This window comes from Pygocentrus nattereri, chromosome 19, assembly GCF_015220715.1.
Source record: "Pygocentrus nattereri isolate fPygNat1 chromosome 19, fPygNat1.pri, whole genome shotgun sequence".
NCBI lineage: Eukaryota > Metazoa > Chordata > Actinopteri > Characiformes > Serrasalmidae > Pygocentrus > Pygocentrus nattereri.
In genome coordinates, this window is record NC_051229.1 from 28,580,206 (window position 1) to 28,603,289 (window position 23,084).

General features: G+C 41.7%; 2 protein-coding genes and 1 non-coding gene across 10 annotated transcripts in view; all 3 read right to left on the reverse strand.

Moving 5' to 3' along the window:
• Positions 1–6,879: 6,879 nt before the first annotated feature.
• Positions 6,880–7,975, reverse strand: LOC119261635 (putative protein TPRXL). Its single transcript, XM_037531254.1, has 2 exons — positions 7,931–7,975; positions 6,880–7,509 (listed from the first exon to the last, which is right to left on the reverse strand). The coding sequence occupies exons 1-2, from the start codon at positions 7,973–7,975 to the stop codon at positions 6,910–6,912; spliced, it is 645 nt and encodes a 214-aa protein (XP_037387151.1). The 3' UTR covers positions 6,880–6,909.
• The window catches only part of LOC108414336 (sickle tail protein homolog), a 131,304-nt gene continuing 115,723 nt past the window's right edge, over positions 7,504–23,084 (reverse strand). For 4 of the 8 annotated variants that reach the window (XM_037531068.1, XM_037531067.1, XM_037531072.1 and 1 more), the window contains 10 exons: positions 21,797–21,933; positions 20,690–20,837; positions 19,070–19,505; positions 18,279–18,477; positions 16,327–16,574; positions 12,900–13,046; positions 11,521–11,634; positions 10,403–10,462; positions 8,650–10,305; positions 7,504–8,149 (listed from right to left, as the gene is read on the reverse strand). In XM_037531068.1, coding sequence (XP_037386965.1) covers positions 8,012–8,149; positions 8,650–10,305; positions 10,403–10,462; positions 11,521–11,634; positions 12,900–13,046; positions 16,327–16,574; positions 18,279–18,477; positions 19,070–19,505; positions 20,690–20,837; positions 21,797–21,933 — 3,283 coding nt within the window. In that variant the 3' untranslated portion in view covers positions 7,504–8,011. The remainder of the gene's footprint in view (positions 8,150–8,649; positions 10,306–10,402; positions 10,463–11,520; positions 11,635–12,899; positions 13,047–16,326; positions 16,575–18,278; positions 18,478–19,069; positions 19,506–20,689; positions 20,838–21,796; positions 21,934–23,084) is intronic. The other 4 variants (XM_037531069.1, XM_037531073.1, XM_037531070.1 and 1 more) reach the window with 4 other exon arrangements.
• Positions 15,531–15,719, reverse strand: LOC119261646. The gene has a single exon (XR_005129141.1). It is a non-coding gene; the product is annotated as a U2 spliceosomal RNA (small nuclear RNA).

The following is a 23,084-nucleotide window of genomic DNA, read 5'->3' on the forward strand; positions in this document are numbered from 1 at the left end:
GAATCTGAGTAGCGAATATATCTTTTCTCTTCTGTGACATATGCTTACATATAATATACATTTATATTATTTCCAACAGCCGTTGCTTTGAGGCAGCCTGTCAGCTCGAGTTACTACAGACTATATTTATGATGGGCTTTTGATCATCTCATCTCCTCTTGATGGGGCTCTTGGAGGAGACCACGGTGGAGCGTGCATTCTCGTCTTCTCTTAAAGGCGGTATTCCTGATAGACGGAATTCAATTAATTGTTAATGAAGTGTCACGGGTACTTACCGGTAGAAGGCAATTGCTTGCTGTCAGCCAGTTTAGCCCGGGGTGCTCCCTGTGCCCCTGCGCTGGGGTGCGGGGAAGAGCCCCTGGTAGTGCCCTCTAAAAACAGATAAATTAAAACTCGCCCAGCCAAGGTCATGCACCAGAAATGCTACCGGAGAAGTGATCCTCTAACAGAGGCATTTAGAGCATGTTCCCTGAAATGTTTTTGGTGGTATAAGTTATTATAATGTCATATAACATGTCATTCAGAGTGGTTCGATGTAACCCCTGGTTCCTATCACCACCACTGTAAAGAATCCAGAGTCTCTCCAGACCACCACATCACCAGGCTGAAGAGTCAAAAATCCATCACTGTCATATGTGGCCTCAGATCGGTTACATATCTCTTAGATGGGGGATACTGTGCTTTTTTGGCCCCCATCGTTCAGTGCTAAACATGGCAACAGGGCCTGACGTTTTTAGGGCCAGCAGACTCTTGCGGTTCATTCATGTGATAATGTTGAGTTGGATGTGTGCCTTTTCTGGCCATAAGACGGGTTGCGTTAATATAGTCACTTACGGTGGTGAGTGTGAGGTTAATGGTGGGCTGTAATCCTTTCGTCTGCTACGCCGGTATCATTTTTCTCAATTGTGAGTTTGGTCAGAACTGTTATGCCACTAATAAGGGCAGACGGCGCGACATGCAAACAATGCTAACGTTATTCTGTTTAGCTGGGAGGCCAGTGAAAAGACCCCAGATCACCCCCTGCTGTCTAGTCCTTTGCATTTGAAATCATTTGCTTTGTTTTCAAAGGAATAGATGGTCTTTTGAAGTTACCTTCACCCTAACATGGACACCAGACTGATGAGGCTCAGCTGATGGCATTAGACAGCGTCACCGTCTCCCAGCCTTGTCTGCACTGCAACAAGCTGCAGACCAAATGGTACTGAGGGCATGAATGACTGTTTCAGACGGTCAGAGACGTAACAATAAGAGAAAAATTGAGAAGGTGAGGTTGGCTTCATATTAGAATTTCCCATTCCACCTTAAATGGTGCAGCAGTGATGGTCTGTCCAGGTACTGGAATATAACTATTGCTTTATTTAAGGTGGAACAGAAAATTCAAATAAAAAGCCAACATCAGCTTTGGAGAGTTTCAGATGTGACCTTTTTTCCAGAAAGCAATATTGACTTGGGTTAATTAATAAATAGTTTTTATTGTTTAGCACAATAGAAAAGTTCACTTCGGTTGGTTCTAATTTCAAAAAGTGAATAGAATTTAAAAAAAAAGCTGTTTATTAAAATACATAATTTTTGTGTGTGTGTGTGTGTGTGTGTGTGTGTGTGTGTGTGTATATACATATATACACATGTGTGTGTGTGTATATATATGTGTGTGTGTGTATTTGTGTGTATATATATATATATATATATATATATATATATATATATATGTATGTATATGTGTATGTATATGTGTATGTATATGTATGTATGTGTGTATGTGTATATATATATATATATATATATATATATATATATATATATATATATATATATATATATATATATATATATATATATATAATTTTTGTGTGTGTGTATTTGTACAGCCATTAGTTTCTGTTCAGATGGTATGATATGAAATATCACATTCTAGTAAGTTACAACAAACAGACCTTCATATTTATTGATTCCAAGAGATCATTTGGCTTGTCCTTTTATTAAGGCAACAGGGAAATCCGAATCGGCCGACGTAGCGGATCGTTTCTGTTTTCCGCAGCTTGACTAGATTCATACCTAATTGTCACCTAATTGACACGCTGCTTAATTGCAATTAAAAATGCAAATTATGGACCAGATCTTTGATTAACGTGCACAAGTTCCTTGTTGGTTTGTGGACGTCCTCAAAGATTTGTGCTGTTGATGCTCTCCTGCAATAAAACATCGGGAGGCGCCGTAATTAACCTTAAGCGCTAAGACGGATGTGTATTTTAATTAACATTTTTCCCCCCTCTGTTCTCCACAGCATTGCAGCGTTTGGACTCTTAACTTCTTTGTGGTAAATGTGTTACAATATACAAATTACATGCTAATTAGAAAGAACAATGCTTTGGGATTCCCTGATTTTTAAATTTGCATATGAGCTAATTAGCCTTCATTAAGGAGCTGGCTAATTACTAATTTCATGAAGACAAAATTAATGATGACATAGCAGCGCTTTGTGTGGACAGAGCCGAGTTGTTTGGCTTTGTCACGTGGGCTGCTGCCAGTTAATAATTATTAGAAAGCAGTAATCCACAATAAATGATCACATACATTAAATAATGACTCAGACAAAACAAGTGTTTTTAATAACTCTGGCCTATTAGCATGTTTTCTAATGCTTTGCATTTAAATCGGGCTAATTAAACCTGGTTTCTCAGTACAGAGCATTCAGACCAATGGTAATGATGTACATACATATGAGCAATTAAATAAATTATGTAAAACTAAATCTAGCTCGTTGGAAAAAGAGGAAAGAAAAAGTAACGCCTGACACGGAGGAAGGAGAAATCCAAATTAATAGACGTGCCAATCATTTGTCTCAGAGGGATTTTGCTGTCCATATACATTAAAAAGGTATACGAGTCCTACATCAATCAGATGATAATTGCTTTTGTGTCTGGTTAGATGAGCGACTGCTAAAGGGCAAAGACCCGGTTCTTAAACAGACGTCTTTAAACCCATTTTTAAAGACTTTTGTTTAAGGCACTTATCAAAGACACCCACTACAGTGCACTGCTGATATCTCAATATGGTCTCTTGAAATTGTTAGTTAAAACGTGGGAATGGGGTTCCGGCTCTGCCGCGGCAGTAATGAAGGTTTTGGTGGTGATTTTCCAGGGTTAAATGTATGAATTCGTCATGGTATCTTAAAGCTGCAGGGGGTGGGATTTATATGCAAACATGGTATTGGCCTGTGGTCATTCAAATAACTGCCATTTGTCATATTAGCGCATTGTTTCCAAAGCGGATTCTCCTAAAATGTGTCCCGGATCATCTTTCCACAAATTTGTGAAAATAATAATAATAATAATAATAATAATAATATTATTATTATTATTATTATTATTATTATTATTATTATTATTATTATTAACATGCAATCTGTGGTTACAATCCTTTTGTGGAGCTTATTAGCCTTACATTTACAATCCAGTCCCCCTTTTGTCACTGGGGTGGTATCCGCAGGGGTCCATCTCAATACCTTTGGTCAGGAAACATAACTGAACCATAATCCCCTGAAATGATGTGTTGTAAGCTGGACTGACTCCACACACCTCGCCTCGCCTCCAGGACTTTTATTCTACTGCTCTGTTTTAAAACTTGAGGTTCTGAAAAGGTACAAATACCAACTTTTCACCTGGAGAAACTTATTTAAGGTTCACAGTCGGACCTTAAAGCCGCAGTTGGACCTTTTGAGGGCACATTTACATATTTTGTACCTTGATGAACAGAAAATGTACCAGACCATTGCCTTAATTTCTGAGTGTAAGGTAGTTTTTTAGTATTTATTTAGGGAAAAGCACGAGGATGACTTAACACGCTAAATACTAACTACTGACTGTTATTCTATGGAGTTTATCACATTTGATTGAAAATATGAAAAAAGCCTTTAGTGTATTGACTCCCAAGTGTTGGGGACTTGCAAGTAAGTGCTGCCCTCTGTTGGATTATTTTGGAAAACCAGCTGAAATACCTCCAATAATTTACCCTCTCAGAAATAATGGTACGGAATGGTCACTGGGGCAGTACCACTCTTGTCACTGGGGTGGGATGCTCAAGGGTTCATCTCAGTGCCTTTAGTCAGGGAACATAACTGTACCATGATGATATTGTCTAAGCTATAAGCTCCACACGCTCCGTCTCGTCTCCAGGACTTTAATTTGCTGTTCTGATTTGAAACATTTGGTTATGAAAAGGTACAAATACGTACTTCTCCACTTGGAGAACCCATTCAAGGTACACAGTTGGACCTTAAAACCATTGCTGTGCCTTTGAGGGAACGTTTACACTGTTTGTACCTTCATTAATGGAAAATGTACCTGAACAGACCCTTTATTTCTAACAGTGTACCGTCATCAGCAGTTTGGTCAAGAATGATTGATTAATTAATTAAATTAATAATTAATTAATGAGTTAGCATTCTGGAAGGTTCTCTGAGTGGCAGCGGCGTGGAGCTCGTTTCTCGGAGGAATGTATTCATTTTACCCTTTTTTGTGTGATTAAAAGAAAGCCGCCCACATCAGTCACGTTCCAAACAAACATGCAGTGAAACGGAACTAAAGCAGACAGCCCTTTATTCCATAAACACCATTTGACAAGCTTTTATACACGTTATACAGTTTTACAAAACCAGAGGAAATATTTACAGCATTTCTTTGTGCAAACATGATATTAATTAGGATGAACTATGTAAAAGGCATGCATAGGAGTAAAACTTTGGCCAGATGCAAACAAATATGCCTCTTATTACACAAATATGCACTTTTAGTCATTTTGACAGTTATCTAAGCTACTTTATAGATACGTTATCACTACCAAACATCACACACTCACTCTACACAGCCTTTAACGTTATGTATAGTCTTTTAATGAACACAACAACTTTGGTCTTGTAGTGAAACACTTCAAAACAAAAAAAAAAAAACAAACAACAAAGCAGGCCACTTAGAATCGACCCGTATAGATGTTAGTTAAAACCTGCATTTTAATGAAACCCAAGCAAAAGTCAAACCACCTTAAATGCTCTTTTAAAAACAGGCAGTTTGAAATGAAACTTAATTTATATCAAGAGAGTTATTATTCAATGGTTAGTTATCTACCTGGCAACTTAAAATAGATGAAAATATACTGTATTCATCTATTTTCCATTTTCAAAAATATTTTTGTACACATCGTCAGTATAATGATCTAATAATTCTCACACTTCTATAAAAAATAAATCAATTCACACAGATGCCTCATGTTGTTAAAAAAAAAAAAGAAAACGTTATTCAGAAGCACCATATCTAGCACTAGACCTAGAGTCAACTCTTGCGGTTATGTTGCAAGCAAGCAAAATTGAATTACTAAACTCAATAGTGCACAAATACAACACTGACAGAAAGACCGCGACTCGAGGCGTTTTACTCGGCTGCCGACGGCGCATACTCTGCCCCTCAAAAGTTTGGGGACACCCAACTTTTCAAACACTTTGTCAGGTTGGAATTGCATAACATGTTAAAACACCATACAGGTTTATTCACGGAACAAATTTTCAAACAAATATTAGTGATTGCTCTGGGAATTATATAAAATTATATAAACCATGCATTTTATGTCATTTTTGCGCATAAACCATTCAGTATTTTAACAGTAGCTAAGAGAGCAATAAGGTGAAACCTGCTCTTGATGAACAGCAAATATCTGCTTTTTGCTAACTAAACTAAACTGTTGCATATTTTTTGTTTTCTTACTCACATGAACAGTAGTCTTACAAGCAAGACTTTCAAGAGTGCTTTGTACTTTGTACTCCTAAAATGGCCAAGAACGGCTTAGACAGAAAATCCATTTGTCATATGCAGAATAACCAACCATACGCCAATCGGGCGTAACATCATGAGCACCTCCTCGTTTCTACGCTCATTGTCCACTTTATCAGCTCCACTTACTGCATAGCTGCGCTTTGTAGTTCTACGGTTACAGACTAGATGACCAACACAAGCCGTGCAGCAGCAGATGAGCTGTCGTCTCTCACTTTACATCTACAAGGTGGACCAACAAGGTAGGAGTATCTAATAGAGTGGACAGTGAGTGGACACAGTGTTTAAAAACTCCAGCAGCACTGCTGTGTCTGATCCACTCGTACCAGCACATCAGTGTTACTGCAGTGCTGAGAATGATCCACCACCCAAATAGTACCTGCTCTGTGAGGGTCCATGGGGGTCCTGACCACTGAAGAACAGGGTAACAGAGTATCAGAGAAACAGATGGACTACAGTCTGTAACTGTAGAACTACAGAGTGCAGCTATACAGTAAGTGGAGCTGATAAAGTGGACAAGGAGGTGATCATAATGTTATGGATGATGGGTGTTTACTGCATTGCATGTAGGGACATGCAATTCTGAAAACAGGGCGACAACTGAAACCAACCCACAGAAAACATCAACGTTTGTGAGGATACCTTAATTAAAAGCTGCTAAATGCTTCTAATAAAACTAAATCATTTTTTTTAAAATAAATTTTAAAGATGCAATGCCATGTTTTGCTCTAAAAGGCTCAGTCATGGCACACAGTGTGAGCAACTACTTAGATTTTTGTTTCTCATTGGACTGGGATCCATTTGGACAAGTAGTCATGTGGACAGCCGATCAGAATGAACTGATAAAAATTCTGGAAGTTGTTTTCTAGAAATTCTGGAATGCTGTTTTAGATGTCTGGGAATGAGATGAGAATTGAAAAGTAACCGTGAAAATCAAAGTAGTTTAAAATATTCAAAAGAAGGCAAGGTGTCCTCAAACTGTTGACAAGCAGTGTATTCTATGGCAGATATACACCCCCCCAAACTACTCATGAAGAAGGAAAACAAGCATAGAAATACATATATAGAGTAGAAAGAGATGAAAGCCTTATGCCATGTCCTTTGAGGTTGACGCTGGTGTGATAATGGGCAGGCTGCTGGTGGTGCCAGGCTGCGGTCTTGGACTGCTGAAGCCAGGGACGTGTGGGGCCCGACTGGCCCGGCTCACGGTGGTGGGGGAAAGGAGAGAGGGGGAGGAGGGTGATGAGGAAGATGAGGTGGAGGTAGGAGACGCTGAGGAAGAGGAGGAGTGGGATGAGGATGAAGAGGAGTAGTAGCTGGATTGGGTGCCATGGGTTTGGGCAGAGAGCGATAAGCCATAACCTTTGGCCCACTGTGAAGGGCCAGGGACTCGCAGGGACTCATTAGAGGTTGGAACTGGGCTGTGGCCAGCCCGGCTCAGGCTAAGATACGGGATCGAGGACTTAGAGCAGGCAGAGAGGTGATTAGTAGGCTTAGACGCATCTGAGAAAGGAGTGGATGCAGAGCTGCTTTTCCCCGAGCTAGGACAAAAGGCTGGGATCTTAGAAGCAGGCAAAGCAAGGAAAGTATGTTTACTATTCCTGCGGGCTGCTTTAGCGCTCCCGTTAGCCTGCGAACAAAGACGCCGGAAGACACGCAGTGTCAAGCAAGCATGGAGTGTAAAGATCTATACAAATACTTTGCAGTAACACATCAACAAAAATACCTGTCCTTTTTTGAGAAATTAAGGTAGAAGAGCTTGTGTAATTGCATGATTTACTTTTAAAAACAGCACTTCAAGAAAAGCAAGAACTTTGGCACTGCATAACACAGGAGCTGGCACAATACTTCCAAGTCAACCCATTTTTGTATTGATAACTATAAGCCATTCCCTCATCCCACACACACACACACACACACACACACATCAGTGCCCTTTGATGTCAGTGGGGGTTGTCCATTGTGATGACCATGCCTGAGGTTACAACAGATGGGAAACAGGGATGGTTTAAGGTGAGATATGTAGGAGAAGAATTGTAACCAGAGAGACGGAGGAAACGAGACATCACAGCTGATCCACGCAGGCCCACTCAACAAATAACAGTCACAGATTCACAGTCTACAACGCGCCATGGAACATCACGTGTCTGCATCTTTTGGCCATGAGAAAGTCTCTCACACAGGCTGCCCTACAGTAAAACTACCTGCCGGAATTGCCTCTGGGAGTCCTGGATCTTTTGGGGTTTGCTGGGTTTCTCCGCACTCCCCGCTTGCTGGCGGGATCTAGGTGAGGAAATTCGAGTCGAGGAAGGAGAGCCACTGGTGTTCTGCAAGAAAGAAAATTGCAAGTGAATAAAGTCTGAGACGAGCTGGAGTTGGAACAACAGAAGTACAACTGAGTGAGCATAATTGTGAGATTTGGGAGATTTCTGAGTTGGTGGCAAGATTCTTGAGCCCAGAAAAGTACAGCCAAGCATGCTTAAGTAAACCAACATTTTCCCCAACACGACATGCACAGTAAAGTCATTAATTACACAAGGATCAGAGCCAGACATTTGGATAGAGAAAAACCTTCACCGCCTCGGACTCACAGGCAAAGCCAAGTGGTAAAGACAAGGACAGCAAGTCTGTCAAGACACCTCACTCCACAAATCATGGCAACTGAAAAATCACACAGGACAAAGCAAAGAGGGTGCCCAACTGTGAATTTCTCCTGCAGGCACCTACAAAACACATTCACGATGGATTAAAGTCAGTGGTTAGAGCGGCAAACCGCCAGACAAACCCAAGCCACCAACGGGAGTGGAGAGGAGCTGAAGAGAGAGACCTGTTTAGTGCCGCTGGAGCCGGAAGAGCTGGAGGAAGAGGATCGAGCAGTAGACTGCGCTTTGACCTTCTTTCGTTGAGGAGGTTTTTGGGGTTTTGGCGTCTGAGGAGTCGGCCTCTTCGAGGGACTTCCTTCACTCTGGACCATTAGAACAGCTGTTCTCTTGGTCTTTGATTCTTTACGTAAAGTTTCGGGGGAAAGTGCAGGGTCCATGTCACTGATGGTGGTTTCCAGTTGCTTAATGGTTTCCTCAAGGCTGTCTAAGGTTTTGTATGTTGTTTTACAGATGTCGTTAGTCCTTCCTTTAGAGGTTTGAGGACTTTCAGGAGTGATGGTACTGTTAGATTCTGCCTGGGCTTTGATTTCAAACCTCTTGGCTTCTCTTGCTTGCTTCACAGTACCATCTGGTTCCTCTTCATCTTCGTAAACCACGACCTGCAAGGTCTTTTTGCCTGTTTTAGTTCCAGTGCGGAGGGCTTGTCCGATAGCCGCTAACTGCTTCTTGGGGAACTTTAACTTAAATTTCTTTTTACTGTCGTGCTTTGCATCACCAGGTGAATCTAATTTTGATCCATCATCTGACCCTGGAGAAGAGCACTCTGTGGGGTTCTGCTGTTGCCCAGACACTGGGAGATGATTCCCACTACCACTGCCATCGGCTTTTCTCTCTGCCCTGCACTCATCTGCTCCCTCAATCTTCATCATTACCTGCCTTGTCCTCTGTGAATGTGCCTCCTCTTCCTCTGCCTCCTCGCTCTCCTCGTCAATGGGTTCCTCTGAGAGCATCTTGTCCAGCTCCTCCTCACACTCGAAGATAGTGGACAGACGCTTGTATGCCTGCCGGATGTCCATAGGCTCATCAAAGACGATGATCACAGGTTTCTTATTAAACCCACCGTCCTCTGGGGCAGATGTAGTTGTGTCTGTACCCACTTTAACAGTTTCAACGTCTTGGCCTTTGGAGCTAACCAGCTGCTGGTACTCTCCATTGGACAGAGCCTTCACTTTGGTTTTAGTGATCATGAATGCGATGTTGTCAGGTGGAGGTGGAGGTGGAGCTTCCTCTCCAGGAAGGTCAGGACTCAAGCTAGCATCCTCAGAATATCTGGACCGGCCTCTGGATGACCTCATCACCACCTGTTGCTCATTCTCTTGGCACTCATTCTCCTCCAGCACCGCTGAGACTTCAGATACTCCTTGAGAGCCTTCGGATACCCCTTGAGAGCCTTCGGATACCCCTTGAGAGCCAGCAATCGGCGCCTCAAATCCAACAGTGGAAGATTTCTCTGTGACGGTCAGGTTTTCAGAAGTTAAAACCACTTGCTTTTCTGGCCTATTTGTGATATCCTCAGCCAACTGCCCTTTTGGAAGTGCATCATCCTGAGTATTGCCGGTATCCTTTAGAGGCTCAAGAGGACTAACAATTATCTGATGATTATCATTTGACTCCTTCTGGCCTTCCTCCACTGATTTAGGAAGATCTAAAGTGAAGTCATGTGATGTTAGTATGTTTGGCCGTTGGGAAAAGTCAGAAGCATTCAGATTCGCCACCTTAGAGGAGGAAATGATTCCTTCCCCGGACTCTTTTTGGACTTCAGGTTCTTTAGGGAGATTGTCGCTGGGTATCTTTGCTGTTCCAGTGATGTAATACATGACCTGATGAAGAGAGGGATTGTTGTTTTAAGATAATGTTACTCATCTTAAATAGACACTGGAAGAAATTAGAGCAAATTAAGACAAAAATAAGTTTTACCCCAGAGCCTGATGTAGCATCGGGGGTGTGTTTTCCATCGTCAGAGTGGTGAGCTGTGTTCTAATATTTTTAAAGGACAGCATGAAAGTAAGCAATATTTCACATTCAGTATCAGTGTATATACATGGAGTAATTAATTTGCAACAGAAAAATGGCACCATCTAGAGAGGTCTTTGATTAAACACTGCATTGCTTAAGTGCTTTTATGTATGTGATGTATATATAAATTGATTTACACCAAGTTACATGCATTGTACAAATATAACAGCTTGTCATTTTGTCAAATTTCAAGTTTAAGCCTCAGGCAAGATATTAAAGATTTTTGTTTTAATATGGAGGAGGAAATGATTGTCAGTTTTCCATCAGGCACTGCAGGGCGTCCTAATAGAAAGATGTAGGTTAGCAGAAAGAGTGAACTGCATCCATTCCTGGGAGGACCTAGAGATTGGGATTAGGTGCATGCAGTTAAAAGCCTATAAACAGACTGAGACACAAACAAGACTTTGAAACAAGACATGCACCTTGCATGAACGTTTAGCCAAGATGTTTTAAGAATGATTCAATGATTATGTAAGAGCCTCAGCAATCGTCAAACTGAAGACAGCATGTTGACGTCTTCCAAGCTGTCTGCATCTTCCATTTGGACACTTGAGGACACAGTGGATCACATTCTCAGACAGGGATTTAAGCCTCGTATTGGTGGAGAATCTCCATTCTATATGCTGTGTAGGCCAGGACTGGGCTTAATTCCTAGCCTGATATATTCATGATTGTCTTCACCCTCACATATTTCTTCAAAATGGACTGTAGTGAATAGCCTTTGCCATTGACCACTGCAACCCTCCCCATCCCATCTCTCCATACACCATCTTTTGATCCTACTTCTCCATCCTGCCTTGGCCCAAACTTCTGTCCCTCCTGGATTCTAGTAGCAGATATGTAAGTGTCAAAGCAAGGTTAGACACAAACACAGGCCTCTCTGGAGCACTGCAGCCACTCAACCATGGTTAAAGCCAAATGGAAGCCGCATGTTAGTAAAAGCAGTTAAAAGGGCATAAATGCCCATGAGGGTCGCTGGCATTACAGCAGGGTTTAGCTCGTTGCAGGGTGCTGGTTACCTTTGGGTCGTATGAGGAGACAGAGAATGTTGCCTCAGTGTCTGGGAGCTCGTGGGTGGTCAGATCAACCACGTATCGGGGCTCTAAATCTTTAACTGGGCACTTCTCAAACACCTGGATCAGAGTGCATGCATATTAGACTTGAGAAGGGTCAGGGAGATGGTTGTGCACTTGTATTTTGCCATAATGTTAGATGAGTGGTCTAAATCTTATAAACAATGAGAGAATGTCGACCAATCAGACAATAAACCTTATCAACCTTTAAAGGTAGGCTGCTGGTAAACTAGTTTGGTCCCATATAAGACTGGGAATCAGTGTGTTGAATCCTGGGTTAACACTGTCTAACAGTAAACCCTCATCTACACCACTAGCCAATCTTTTAAAATAGCTATAGCTTTGAAAAAACAAAAAAGAAAATGTTGAGAGATAATGAACCGTTACACGTTTGGCTTTGATTAATTGTACATAACAACTGTGTGCATTAAAGTAGAGCGCATTCCGGATGAATTTGGCTGCAATTTTTCTGTTGGAGATACATTTTTGGGATCTGCAACATAATCCTATTTGAAAATGCCAGCATAATTCAGTCTTTGAGATGTACACAAAGTCATTCAGAGAGGGTTGACGGTGGTGTTGGGAACAAGAGGTCACAATGTCTACAACACAAAATTAGCCACCAGTAAGCTGTGCTTTGTGAGATTTTTATATGTAATGATGATGATAAAATAGTGGGAATTTTTTTGTGGTAATTGTTTTGCCTTAGAATGTCCTGCATATAACTTTCGGCCATGAATGCTTCTTAAAAATGTTTTAGACAAAATTTGTCTAACTACTATAAATGAAGTCTTAAGCATCAGGCAACGTTTACAACCAATTCATGTAATGGTTTTCCATGAGGCAGCTTTTTAGAGGCATTAAACTTTTTAAACATCTGATACAAACAAACTTGAGTCTGTATGTTTATCTGAAATGGTACTTTTCCATTAAACCACTCTGAATGACTGTTTACATCTGTGATTTAATTACACAGCATTTTTGAGAATTTGCTGAATTCCTAACTACAATTTTTAAAAATTCACTGCTTGCTGAAATGTGGTCAGAAATTCAGTTGCTCTCTGTTGCCACTAGAGGGCAGGACAGACAACAATATGCACAAAACGGAGGTTCAGATGATTCTACCAGACAGTTGTTTGCGTGGAAATGTCAGCATGGGTGTGAGGCGTTTGTTCCAAAACACCTCTGCCCCGCCCCTGTTTCCCTACAGCTGGGTGTGTTTTTCCTCACCACTATAAACCTTATTCATACCTATGTTGTATGTCAGCAGGTGTAGTCTTTCTGATGTGTACGTGTGCAGTCAACGTGGCTTGGGGTTTACCCACCTGCAGCTCTGCTATGATCTTATCTTCATCTTCATCCTCCTCCTCCTCATCTCGGGCACTGATGGGGGGAGGGGTGTGGGGTTTGGGTTTGACCTCTGGGGGAACTCTTTGGGGTTTGTGCTTGGCTGCCCCCTCCTCCACCTCCTGCTGTTAAAACATCCAATCAAGCATGACGGACCCTCACCCAACACTAAGAGCCGCTCAGAAACACAGGCATCAGGAATTCCATACACAAAAGACAATGTTCATCGCTCCTCGAGAGAGCGTCAATCTGATGCACGCGAACGGCGTCATGTTGAGATTTTCTGATTTTTGATCAGTAAGGACAACAAAAACGAAGCAGCGGTGCAACATTTAAAAATGCCATCAAAAATCAGTCAATACTCGACATGTCCACATTATGTTAACACCAGTGACCAAATGTAATGGTAATATAAGACGGAGTAGCTACATTATATGGCCAAAAGTTTGTGGACAGCCCTTCCAAGTATTGAGTTCAGCTTTTCAGCCACACCCATTTTTAACAGGTGTTAAAATCAAGCACACAGCATTGCAATCTCCATAGACGAACACTAGCAGTAGAATGGGTTGTACTGAAGAGCTCAATAACTAAATGTGGCCACCTTCATGACCGGTCAGTCTGTGAAATTCCTGCTCTGCTAGATCTGCCTTTGTCAATTAAGTGATATTGTTATTGAAATGGAAGTGTTTAGGAGCAACAACAGCTCAGCCATGAAGCAGTAGACCACACAAACTCACAGAGTGGGGCTGCCGAGTGCTGACGCTGAAGCGTAAACATCGCCTATCTTCTGCTGCATCTCTCACTAACTAGTTCCAAACTGCCTCTGGGAGCAACATCAGCATAAGAACTGTAAACTGGGACCTCTTGAAATGGGTTTCCATGCCTGAGTAGCTGCACACAAACCTGGGATGGGGCCCCTTAGGTCCAATGAGGGGTGACGTTAATACTACAGCATATAAAGACATTTTAAACAATAACGCTTCCAACTTTGTGTCAGCAATTTGGGGAGGCTGTTCCAGCATGACTGAGCCCCTGTGCACAAAGTTAGGTCTATGAAGATGCTGAGTTTGATGTGGAGGAACTCCAGTGGCCTGCGCAGAGCCCTGACCTCGACACTTTTGGGATGAACTGTGAGCCACACCTTCTCGACCAACATTAGTGCTGGACCTCAACTCCATATTAATGCCTATGGTTTTGCAATGGGACATTCAACAAGCTCATATAGGTGTGATGGTCAGGTGTCACCGTACTTTTGGCCATGCAGTATAGCTAGATATTATAGTAGAAACTCCTTTTGTTGAATAGACATTTTTTCTGTAAACCTATTAAAGAAAAGCTGTGGTTCTGTACACGTCTTGCTGGCAATGTATTTCTTCTAGTAGGATATTTTGAGATGTTTGGTACTTTTAGTGAAAGACTTCTATTAAAAACCTTCATTCTAAAGTTTTATATATATATATATATATATATATATATATATATATATATATATATATATATATATATATATATATATATATATATATATATTTTTTTTTTTTTTTTTTTTTTTTTAAATATTACTGAGTACTGACCCACGGCCCTGAGGGAGAAGCGGCTTAGAAAATGTGTGTGTGTGAGTACTGAGTAAAGATTGATGAGATATAACAAAAGAAAATAAATGTAAACATCTAAAGCCAGGCATACACTGTGTGATTTTAACCCATTATTAAGCCCGATTTGGTTAGAGACTGAATTTCATAAACAGGCCAAATTTTAGCTTCATGGGCTGTTGTTTGCCGTGCAGTGTGAGAGGAGAAATTAACTGCTCGCTTAACTGCTCAAACGAGCTCCAACTGAGCAGTTGGACAATCGGATGGATTTCTGACATCAGAAATACGGTGATGATGAGCTCGGAGTAGAGCTGCTACTCCTCCGCATAAGGAGGAACCAGTTGAGGTGGTTTGGCATCTGATCCGGATGCCTCCTCGTGGGGGAGTACCAGGCATGGCCTACTGGGACAAGACGACCTAGGACCCGCTGAAGGAATTATATCTCCAAGTTGGCCTGGGAGCGGCTTGGGACCCCCAGGAATGAGCTGGAGGAAGTTGTGGGGAACAGGGTCACCTGGGATTCTCTGCTCTCCCAAATGCTGGCCTCTCCTTCCTATCTAGTGCACCAGGTTCTGTTTGTCCAGGATGGAACTATGCACACATGGCTGAATGAAGGCCATTTATTAGACATGTAATACTCTTTATGGGTGTAGGAACCACTATTTTAATATGTGTAGCACTATGTAGGGAGCAGGGAGCCATTTGACATCCAGCCAGTGCTGTTGCTCAGGACTCAGAGGCACAGTATGTTGTTTTGAATGAATTAGAATCAACAACCATTTGTTTGCACACTGCGAAATCAGACCTCTGCATTTAATCCGTCCGTGCAGTGAAACAACCACATACACACACACTAGGGGGCAGTGGGCAGCCCTATCCACGGCTCCCGGGGAACAATTGGGGGTTAGGTGTCTTGCTCAAGGGCACTTCAGTCACGGACAGTCAGCCAAGGGGATCGAACCAGCAACATTCCGGTCACAGGGCTGGTTCCCTAACCTCCAGCCCACAACTGGCCCAAGGAGGTGCTCCGTTCCCGGAGGTACTGCAATACCAGGTTGATGCATGGAGTGGACAAAGCAAGCCTCTCTTCCATCTCCGTTCTAAAAATCAATTTAATTTGTAGTCCTCCTATAGAGGACGGATCAGATATTAAACCGATAAGAACAGATACGACACTTGATCTTAGCCAAAAGGCCGAGAAGCGATAACCCTTTAAACAGCTTCATTGGAAACTGCCTGTAGACGGAGTTGACTGAGTTTCACGTGCAGTGTGAGCACCCATGTTGTGTCATGTCAGTCGGTCCGGGTGTTTTCGTACAGTGTGAGCACATAAATCACAGGCTTTGGCCGAACACGATGGGTGAAATGTACAGTGTGAGCCGTCACCAAAGAATAAGACTTCTAAAATTGCTCAGTATACGCCTGGCTTCAAAGAACAAGATAAATCACTAAATCAACCAAATGACCAGGTATGGATTACCTCTTATTCTAGCTGCAAGCAAATGGTAAACCTTCGGTATTTACCTTTTTATTAATAAAATAGAAAATAATAATAAAAATATTTTTTGTTGATATTTGAATACTATGTTACAAATTTAACATTCAAAAATGGTTACAATACCTATGTTAGTGAGAGTGGCACACACCCAATGCACGAAATACTACAGCAGCAATGCTGAGGTGATGTGTTAGTGCTGTGCTATCCTGGCTAAGAGTTGCTCAATTCTAACAATCGCAAGAGTTTGTTTGTCAGAAAGGTGTTTGGGAATGTTGCTCAACTAGCTCTAAAACACACGGATGCACTCATGCGTACCTGAGCAGGGGTGGATTCTTTGCGGGTGGTATAGATGACCTCTCCGGAGCGTCCGGTTGTAAGCCCGGTGCCTTGAGGGTAGAATCTGCGAGGCGGGGGTGGAGGAGGGGACTTGCTGGCTGTTTCAGTGCCGGGCTTGACTCTGTCAACACTGGCTCTGTGAGGTTTCTCCATAGGAGGCTTCTGAGGCTTCTCTGCACTGGCCTGGACTGGTTTTTCTGCTACAGGTTCTGCTGGTGCGGTGGCCTCTGTGTGCAGGCATACAAACAGAAGCAAAGATCAAAGAGCACGCTCAAATGCATGACAAAGGTGGAGGTGTCTAGTATTGACTGTCTCCACATGAAATGTGCAAACCTAGAAATCTCTCAGCAGGAAATACACTGTACACGGAAATAAACTCCTTCTTTGAATGTCTTCTCTCTTAAAAGCAACAGTTCCAGCAAGAAATCAACAGTTTTAGACTAACCGTTTCACGTCCGATGTTTGCTTATTTAGTTGTGAGCTGAGGCTAGAGGGCTAATGTAGGTAAATTATGGAAGCAACCACTTCAGCGTCGTGGAAACTGACCTAAAGCATCACAAACTGTACCGAGTCATTAAGTAATCTCAAATGGTCTTTATATTTTCGGGCCCATGTCACACAGCTAAAAAGAGAAGCTGCAGCCACCTTGAAGGGGTATTCCACCATTTGTTGTCCAAAATATGTGCATAAATCAGCGGTTAAGGCATAAACAAGGTCTTTAAGAGTGTTTTGATGTGCAATGTTTCTTTGTAGAGAAACGTACCGACTCAGATGTCTTAACAGTGGTGGTGATAGGAACCAGGAGTCGCCATGACTAAATAAATGTAGCCATTTAATTTACTATCCCAAATGATCAGTGATCCTGTGCATCTTTTGAGTTTTTTATGTAGTGTTAATGATTGTAAATTAGAAAAAATGTTTTCTTTGTTGACTGTTTGGCTTTACAATATACTGCCTGTACCTATCCAGCTTTAAAAACACTTTTTTAATGAAAATTTCATCTCAAACTATCATAAAAACAAAGTTTAGGACATCAGGCAGCATGTTAAAAAGCATTTAATGTAATATCTTTGTGTGGGGGGAGCTTTAAAAACACTTCAGACATCTGGTCCCTCTTTAAAGACTGGATTTTAACTTTACACCTCCTCCAGACAAGAGTGTGATTATTGAGGCACATGGTTTACACAGTGGGAAGGCGTTTCATTATTTGCTACATTAACCTCCTTAAAATCTCAGGCTTATTACATACTTAGACTTATAATTCAGTAACTGGAGGGACTTCAGGGCAAACCGGGGGAATAATAACACTTTGGGCCTTGGCTATTTAAGAGGACAAAGAATTTAAGGAGTTAACCTTGAAGTTCCAGTGCAAAACTTCAGACACCAAATCTTGGCTAACCTGCTATTTGTGGTGAGAGGAATATTCTGAGTAAATTTGACTTTCGCTGGTTTATTACTTTACAGTAGGTGGCAAAAGCCAGTAATTAAAGGCATGCATTATTAAAAAATGTAGTTTACATAATTGTCCACTTCTGTATGTAATCATCAGACAAAGCATAATTTTTTATATAGATCTATAAGACTGACGCTGCCAACAGACACTAGAAACAATATCTGCTTTTTAGTTTAAAACTGGAGCTATGAGGCTAACAGTGCTAACAAACACTAGAAGCCAATAGTCACCCAAATCTTTTCTGTAAATACATCCCCAACACTTCTCTCAACCTCCTCAAACCACATTCAAGTCTTCATTAAAGCTGCGCAGACTTGTGGTTGACTGCACACTACAACTGACTGTGAACTATAAAAACTGTGAACTACAAATCAGAATCCTCAGAATCAAAGAAGAAAACTTAATTTCAGGATGCTCTGAAAAAGGGGCGAAAAACCTTATAACCCCCACAGTGGACATATCCCTCAGGAGGATGTACCTGGGAGTGGAGCTGGAGGTTGAGGGCAGTCCACTTCGTCTGGCAGAGTGATAGTGGCTGATGTGCTTGTAGTAGCACTGTCCTCCTGAGTGGTCACCTCCAGGTCAGGAATGGCCTTCATGAGGTTGGCCTGGGCCTGTTGCAGAATCCTCTCCATCTCAGCCCCAGCTTCATCCTCCAACTGCGCTTTCTCTGCAGCCTGAAACCACAGATGGAGATATTCATGCTGAGATATTCACAGATAGTCACAGTTTTTATGGTGCATAAAACTAATGCATCACGGCCATTATAGATAAAATTACTGACGTTTTACAGTAACAAAACTGGACGACAAATCCCTTAATATACTCAGTCATATTTAAGTACATTATTTATATTGCAATATTTTCTCAAATGTAGGTAGAAATGTAATGTCTAAAAAAGAACATATCCTTTCATATATTACAGTAGCCTACAATATTCAGCAGAGTGCAATATATTTAAAAAACTAAACTGCAAAGGAAACAGCTTGTACAGTAAAACCTTTCATAGCTTTAAAATCTACTAGTGCAGTTCCCCTCCTTTTTCTCCTTGCCTTTGATTTACTGTGTGTGTGTGTGTGTGTGCGCGCGTATATATATATATATATATATATACACACATGCACACACACACACACACTAGTTTTTACCTTTTATATGAAATAAAAAAGGATATAAAAGTAAAAAAAAGAATATTAAATTCAAAAGCTAAGAAGATGATGGCATATCAGTATAAAAGTCATATCTATGATTTAGTTTAGTCGTTATCACCTTGTCGCTGCCTGCGGCAGCCGTGTTTTCCTCGTCCTGTGGTGGAGGTGTGGTGTTTTCAGCAGCACACACTAAACCAGAGTTAATGACCTCCTCTTGGATATGTGGGATGGACTTCTTCTGCAGGGCCGGGCTGTCCTCCCGGCTGCGGGGGCTGACCTTGGCAACGGTGGGGGTGTCGCGGCCGTGTGTGGGTGTGAGTGGGGGGCTGGCGTGGTGGGACAGGGCCCCAGAGAGTTGGCAGGGCTGCAGGCTGACGGGGGTGCTGCGAGCACGCTGCACCAGCATGGGCGAGGAGGGGGTGAGCTCGGAACGAGCTGCTTGCGCTGGAGAACGCGGCTGAGGAGTCGGGGAGTCCCGGGACAAGCTGGGGGAGTCGGGCTCCTCGAGCTTCGTGGAGATCGGGTCAGTTTGAAGGTTGCCCTCTGTAGCGCACCTGCACAACAAACAGTGACACAGTACAGAATCTGTGCTTTCAGTACCATAAAAACCATTTTGGTTCCAATGAGGCACATAATGATTGGTATGCTAGTCTAGCTAGTATGACAGGTTTGAAATAATAATTAGTATAATATAATAAATAATTAGTTAATAAATAAAAAATAAAATAAATGTTAATGTCTAGAATGGCGAACAGAGCTGAACAGAACTGTACATGTTTCTAAGATGACTAAGAAAACCGTATAAAATCAAGAAAGTAGTTAAAATTAATATCCAAGAACTCTACATATCTTCAAAGGGGTGATCAGGTGTCAAGGCAGAAGATTACTGTAAATAAATGTTTACAGAATATTGTCTAGCATTTTGGAATAAATTTTGTTTTGCTGCTATTGCTGTTACCAAAATACTTCAAAATATTTTAAAATTGTTTTTGTAATCTAATTTTAAGTATTAATTTTATCAAAGATACAATATTATATTTCAAGTTTCAAATTTTCATTAATGACAGTAAACCTGCAGATGTAAGATCATCCTATTTAGGCTTTAGGATTTATCAGATTCTCCTCTGTTATACCCTATACACCCTAACCCTATGGTGCTGTTTATAAGGCTACATGACACCTATATAAGCTTGTCATGATCACTTACACAGCCCTCCATAAGTTTTTATCAATGTTTATTCCATTTGGTTAAATTGGTCAATTTTGATCAAAGCCAGCTAAAGTAGGCTTTATGACAGATGATGCCTGTTGTAATAAGCATTTACGAATAATGTAGGGATATGTCCGTTGTCATGACAACCGTATGTAGGTGTCATGCAGCCTAATGAGTGTTACGTAATAAATTGACAGTTTTATTTTCCAAACTATTGTTCAAAGCACATATTGAAGCTATTTTGGCCCAAAGGTGGTTTAAACACCTGAAAGGTCTGATTGCTGATGAGTGCTGACATCACAAGGGGATAAAATCTGTAGCCTATTCCTTTATAACCTATATAATAAAAAGTAGCACAGTCACTAATATTGGCACAAATATTTATGTGTTACACGGTTTCCTCCGTTTTTTTTGGGAAAAAATGTTGGAATTCCCCTTTGTGGAAAAACAGTGCTGAGTATTTTCCATTAGTATAAAATCATTAAAATAAAGCCAAATGTCGTCAACGTTTTACGGGCAGTGTACCTCCTGAGGCTGCCCAGAGTTTCAGTCAATGCTTTGACCCTTTTCAGCATGCTGTCCATTTTGTGTGGCTCCTCCTTCAGGAAACGCACGGCCTCCACCTCCACCCGCAACACCGAGCGCATCTTCAGCTGCAGCTCTGGGAACTCCCCTGAGGGGCACACACACACGGGCATGACCGTTCAAGCAGACTGAACCAACTTGTTTGAGCTCTCCGTCCAATCCCAGTTTTTATTGTGAAATGAAACCAGGCAAGAAAGTATATTTGCCTTTACTGCACTTTACATCTGGTTCATAAAAAGTTCATAACAGAGGTAACAGCTAACAATATCACTTTAAAGAGCCCATATTATGATATTTTCCCTTTTTGTCTACTAAACAAATATTCGTTGTAGTATGTATACAGGGTTAAAGTTTCAAAACATTGTGCACTCCCCAGCCCATACATGGAAAATATGCTACAAAACAGCCTGTTTTGAAGTCACTGTTTTTGTGATGTCACACATATGTCCACTAGCCTGCAGTAGTGTAACCCATTCACTCAAACTGAGGTTATAAGGAGTACATTAGTACTTTTACTCAAGTGGAGGTCTAAAGGGAGGAGCTTCTACTTTTACTGGAGGAATATTTTACCTTGGGTGTCTCGACTTTAACTCAAGTACATGGTTTGTGTACTTCGTCCACCTCTGCTTGTGTCTCTGTTGCCCTGCACTTGAGGCCACCCTTTATAGTCCCCCTGGTGGTTTGTCCCTTAGTGTATAAATCTAACAACTAGAAGGCTGTGGGTTTGTGCCACACGTAGGGAGAACCACCTGATGCGTCACAATATGTCTATACAGATAACAGTAGGCCATACAGTGTCAGACACTACATAAGCAAAGCTATTTGTTATGACTGAACGTGTTAGCTGCATTAGACATATAGCTGCAGTGTAAAACCAAAGAAGCAAACTTTGGACACCAAACATGCCTTGGCTGATCTTCAACATTTAGGGTACATTAAAACTATGTAAGCTTTACTACTGACTAAACTGTAGCTTTAATCTGACCACTCCGGCTTTGTTTCTAAACAAATTACTCTTTGTGTAATACTAAGGATGATGTAGCTGACCTTTCAGTGCAGCAAGGGCCTCCCCAACTTTCCTCAGATTCACCGCACCCTCCTCCACATCCTTCAAGGTGATTGGTCGCTGGGCTGTCACGGACATGGAGTCCATTTTTAGATTCTCCACATGCTTCTCCAGCTCCCTGTGAGGTTAAAACAGAGTGAGTTTGAGTAAATGATCCATGCTCTGCCCACAGATGTGTTCTTTTGCAGCTACTGCTGCGAAATGAGCAAGCTTTACAGAACATGGCCAAAAACAGCTTTCAGCTTCATAAAAAAGCTGAAGCGGACGACTCAAAACAGGCCAATCAGCCAATCAAAATGGCCATGATTGAATTTGAATTTGGGATAACGAATGAAAATTCCAAAAAATAAAAAATAAAAATGTATCCACGCGCCTCAGCTCAGCGATAGCTGTAATAATTAATACATTAAAAATGTTAAGACATTCTAGTAGCAAATGGTAAATTGGAAGTGTTGGACAGTGAGATAGGTGGGGTGATATTGCAGGTAAGTGGGGTGACAGTCAGATAGGGGGGTGATATTGTAGGTAAGTGGGGTGACAGTCAGATAGGGGGGTGATATTGCAGGTAAGTGGGGTGACAGTCAGATAGGTGGGGTGATATGGCAGGTAAGTGGGGTGACAGTCAGATAGGTGGGGTGATATGGCAGGTAAGTGGGGTGGCAGTCAGATAGGTGGGGTGACATTGCAGGTAAGTGGGGTGACAGTCAGATAGGTGGGGTGATATTGCAGGTAAGTGGGGTGACAGTCAGATAGGTGGGGTGATATGGCAGGTAAGTGGGGTGACAGTCAGATAGGTGGGGTGATATGGCAGGTAAGTGGGGTGACAGTCAGATAGGTGGGGTGATATGGCAGGTAAGTGGGATGACAGTCAGATAGGTGGGGTGATATGGCAGGTAAGTGGGGTGACAGTCAGATAGGTGGGGTGATATGGCAGGTAAGTGGGGTGACAGTCAGATGGGGGGGTGATATGGCAGGTGAGTAAGATGCTAGAACAAAGACTTGTTTGAGTGGCAGTTCCAGAGGATGGAGTTGAACTTGATACTATATACCAGTTTATGTAGAAGTGCAGTTTGAAGCTGGGATACTGTGTTGTGTGATATTATAACTGTTGAAGAGAGAGATGGCTTGTGGGAAGAAGCTCCTTTGTAGGTATAGACGGTGCTTCTACTACATGACAGTTTTGCTGTTTTGAAAGTGACATTTTTGATCTTCAATTTCTCAAAACTTTATGATTCTAAGCCGATGATTTGCAGGTCATGTGCAGGTCAC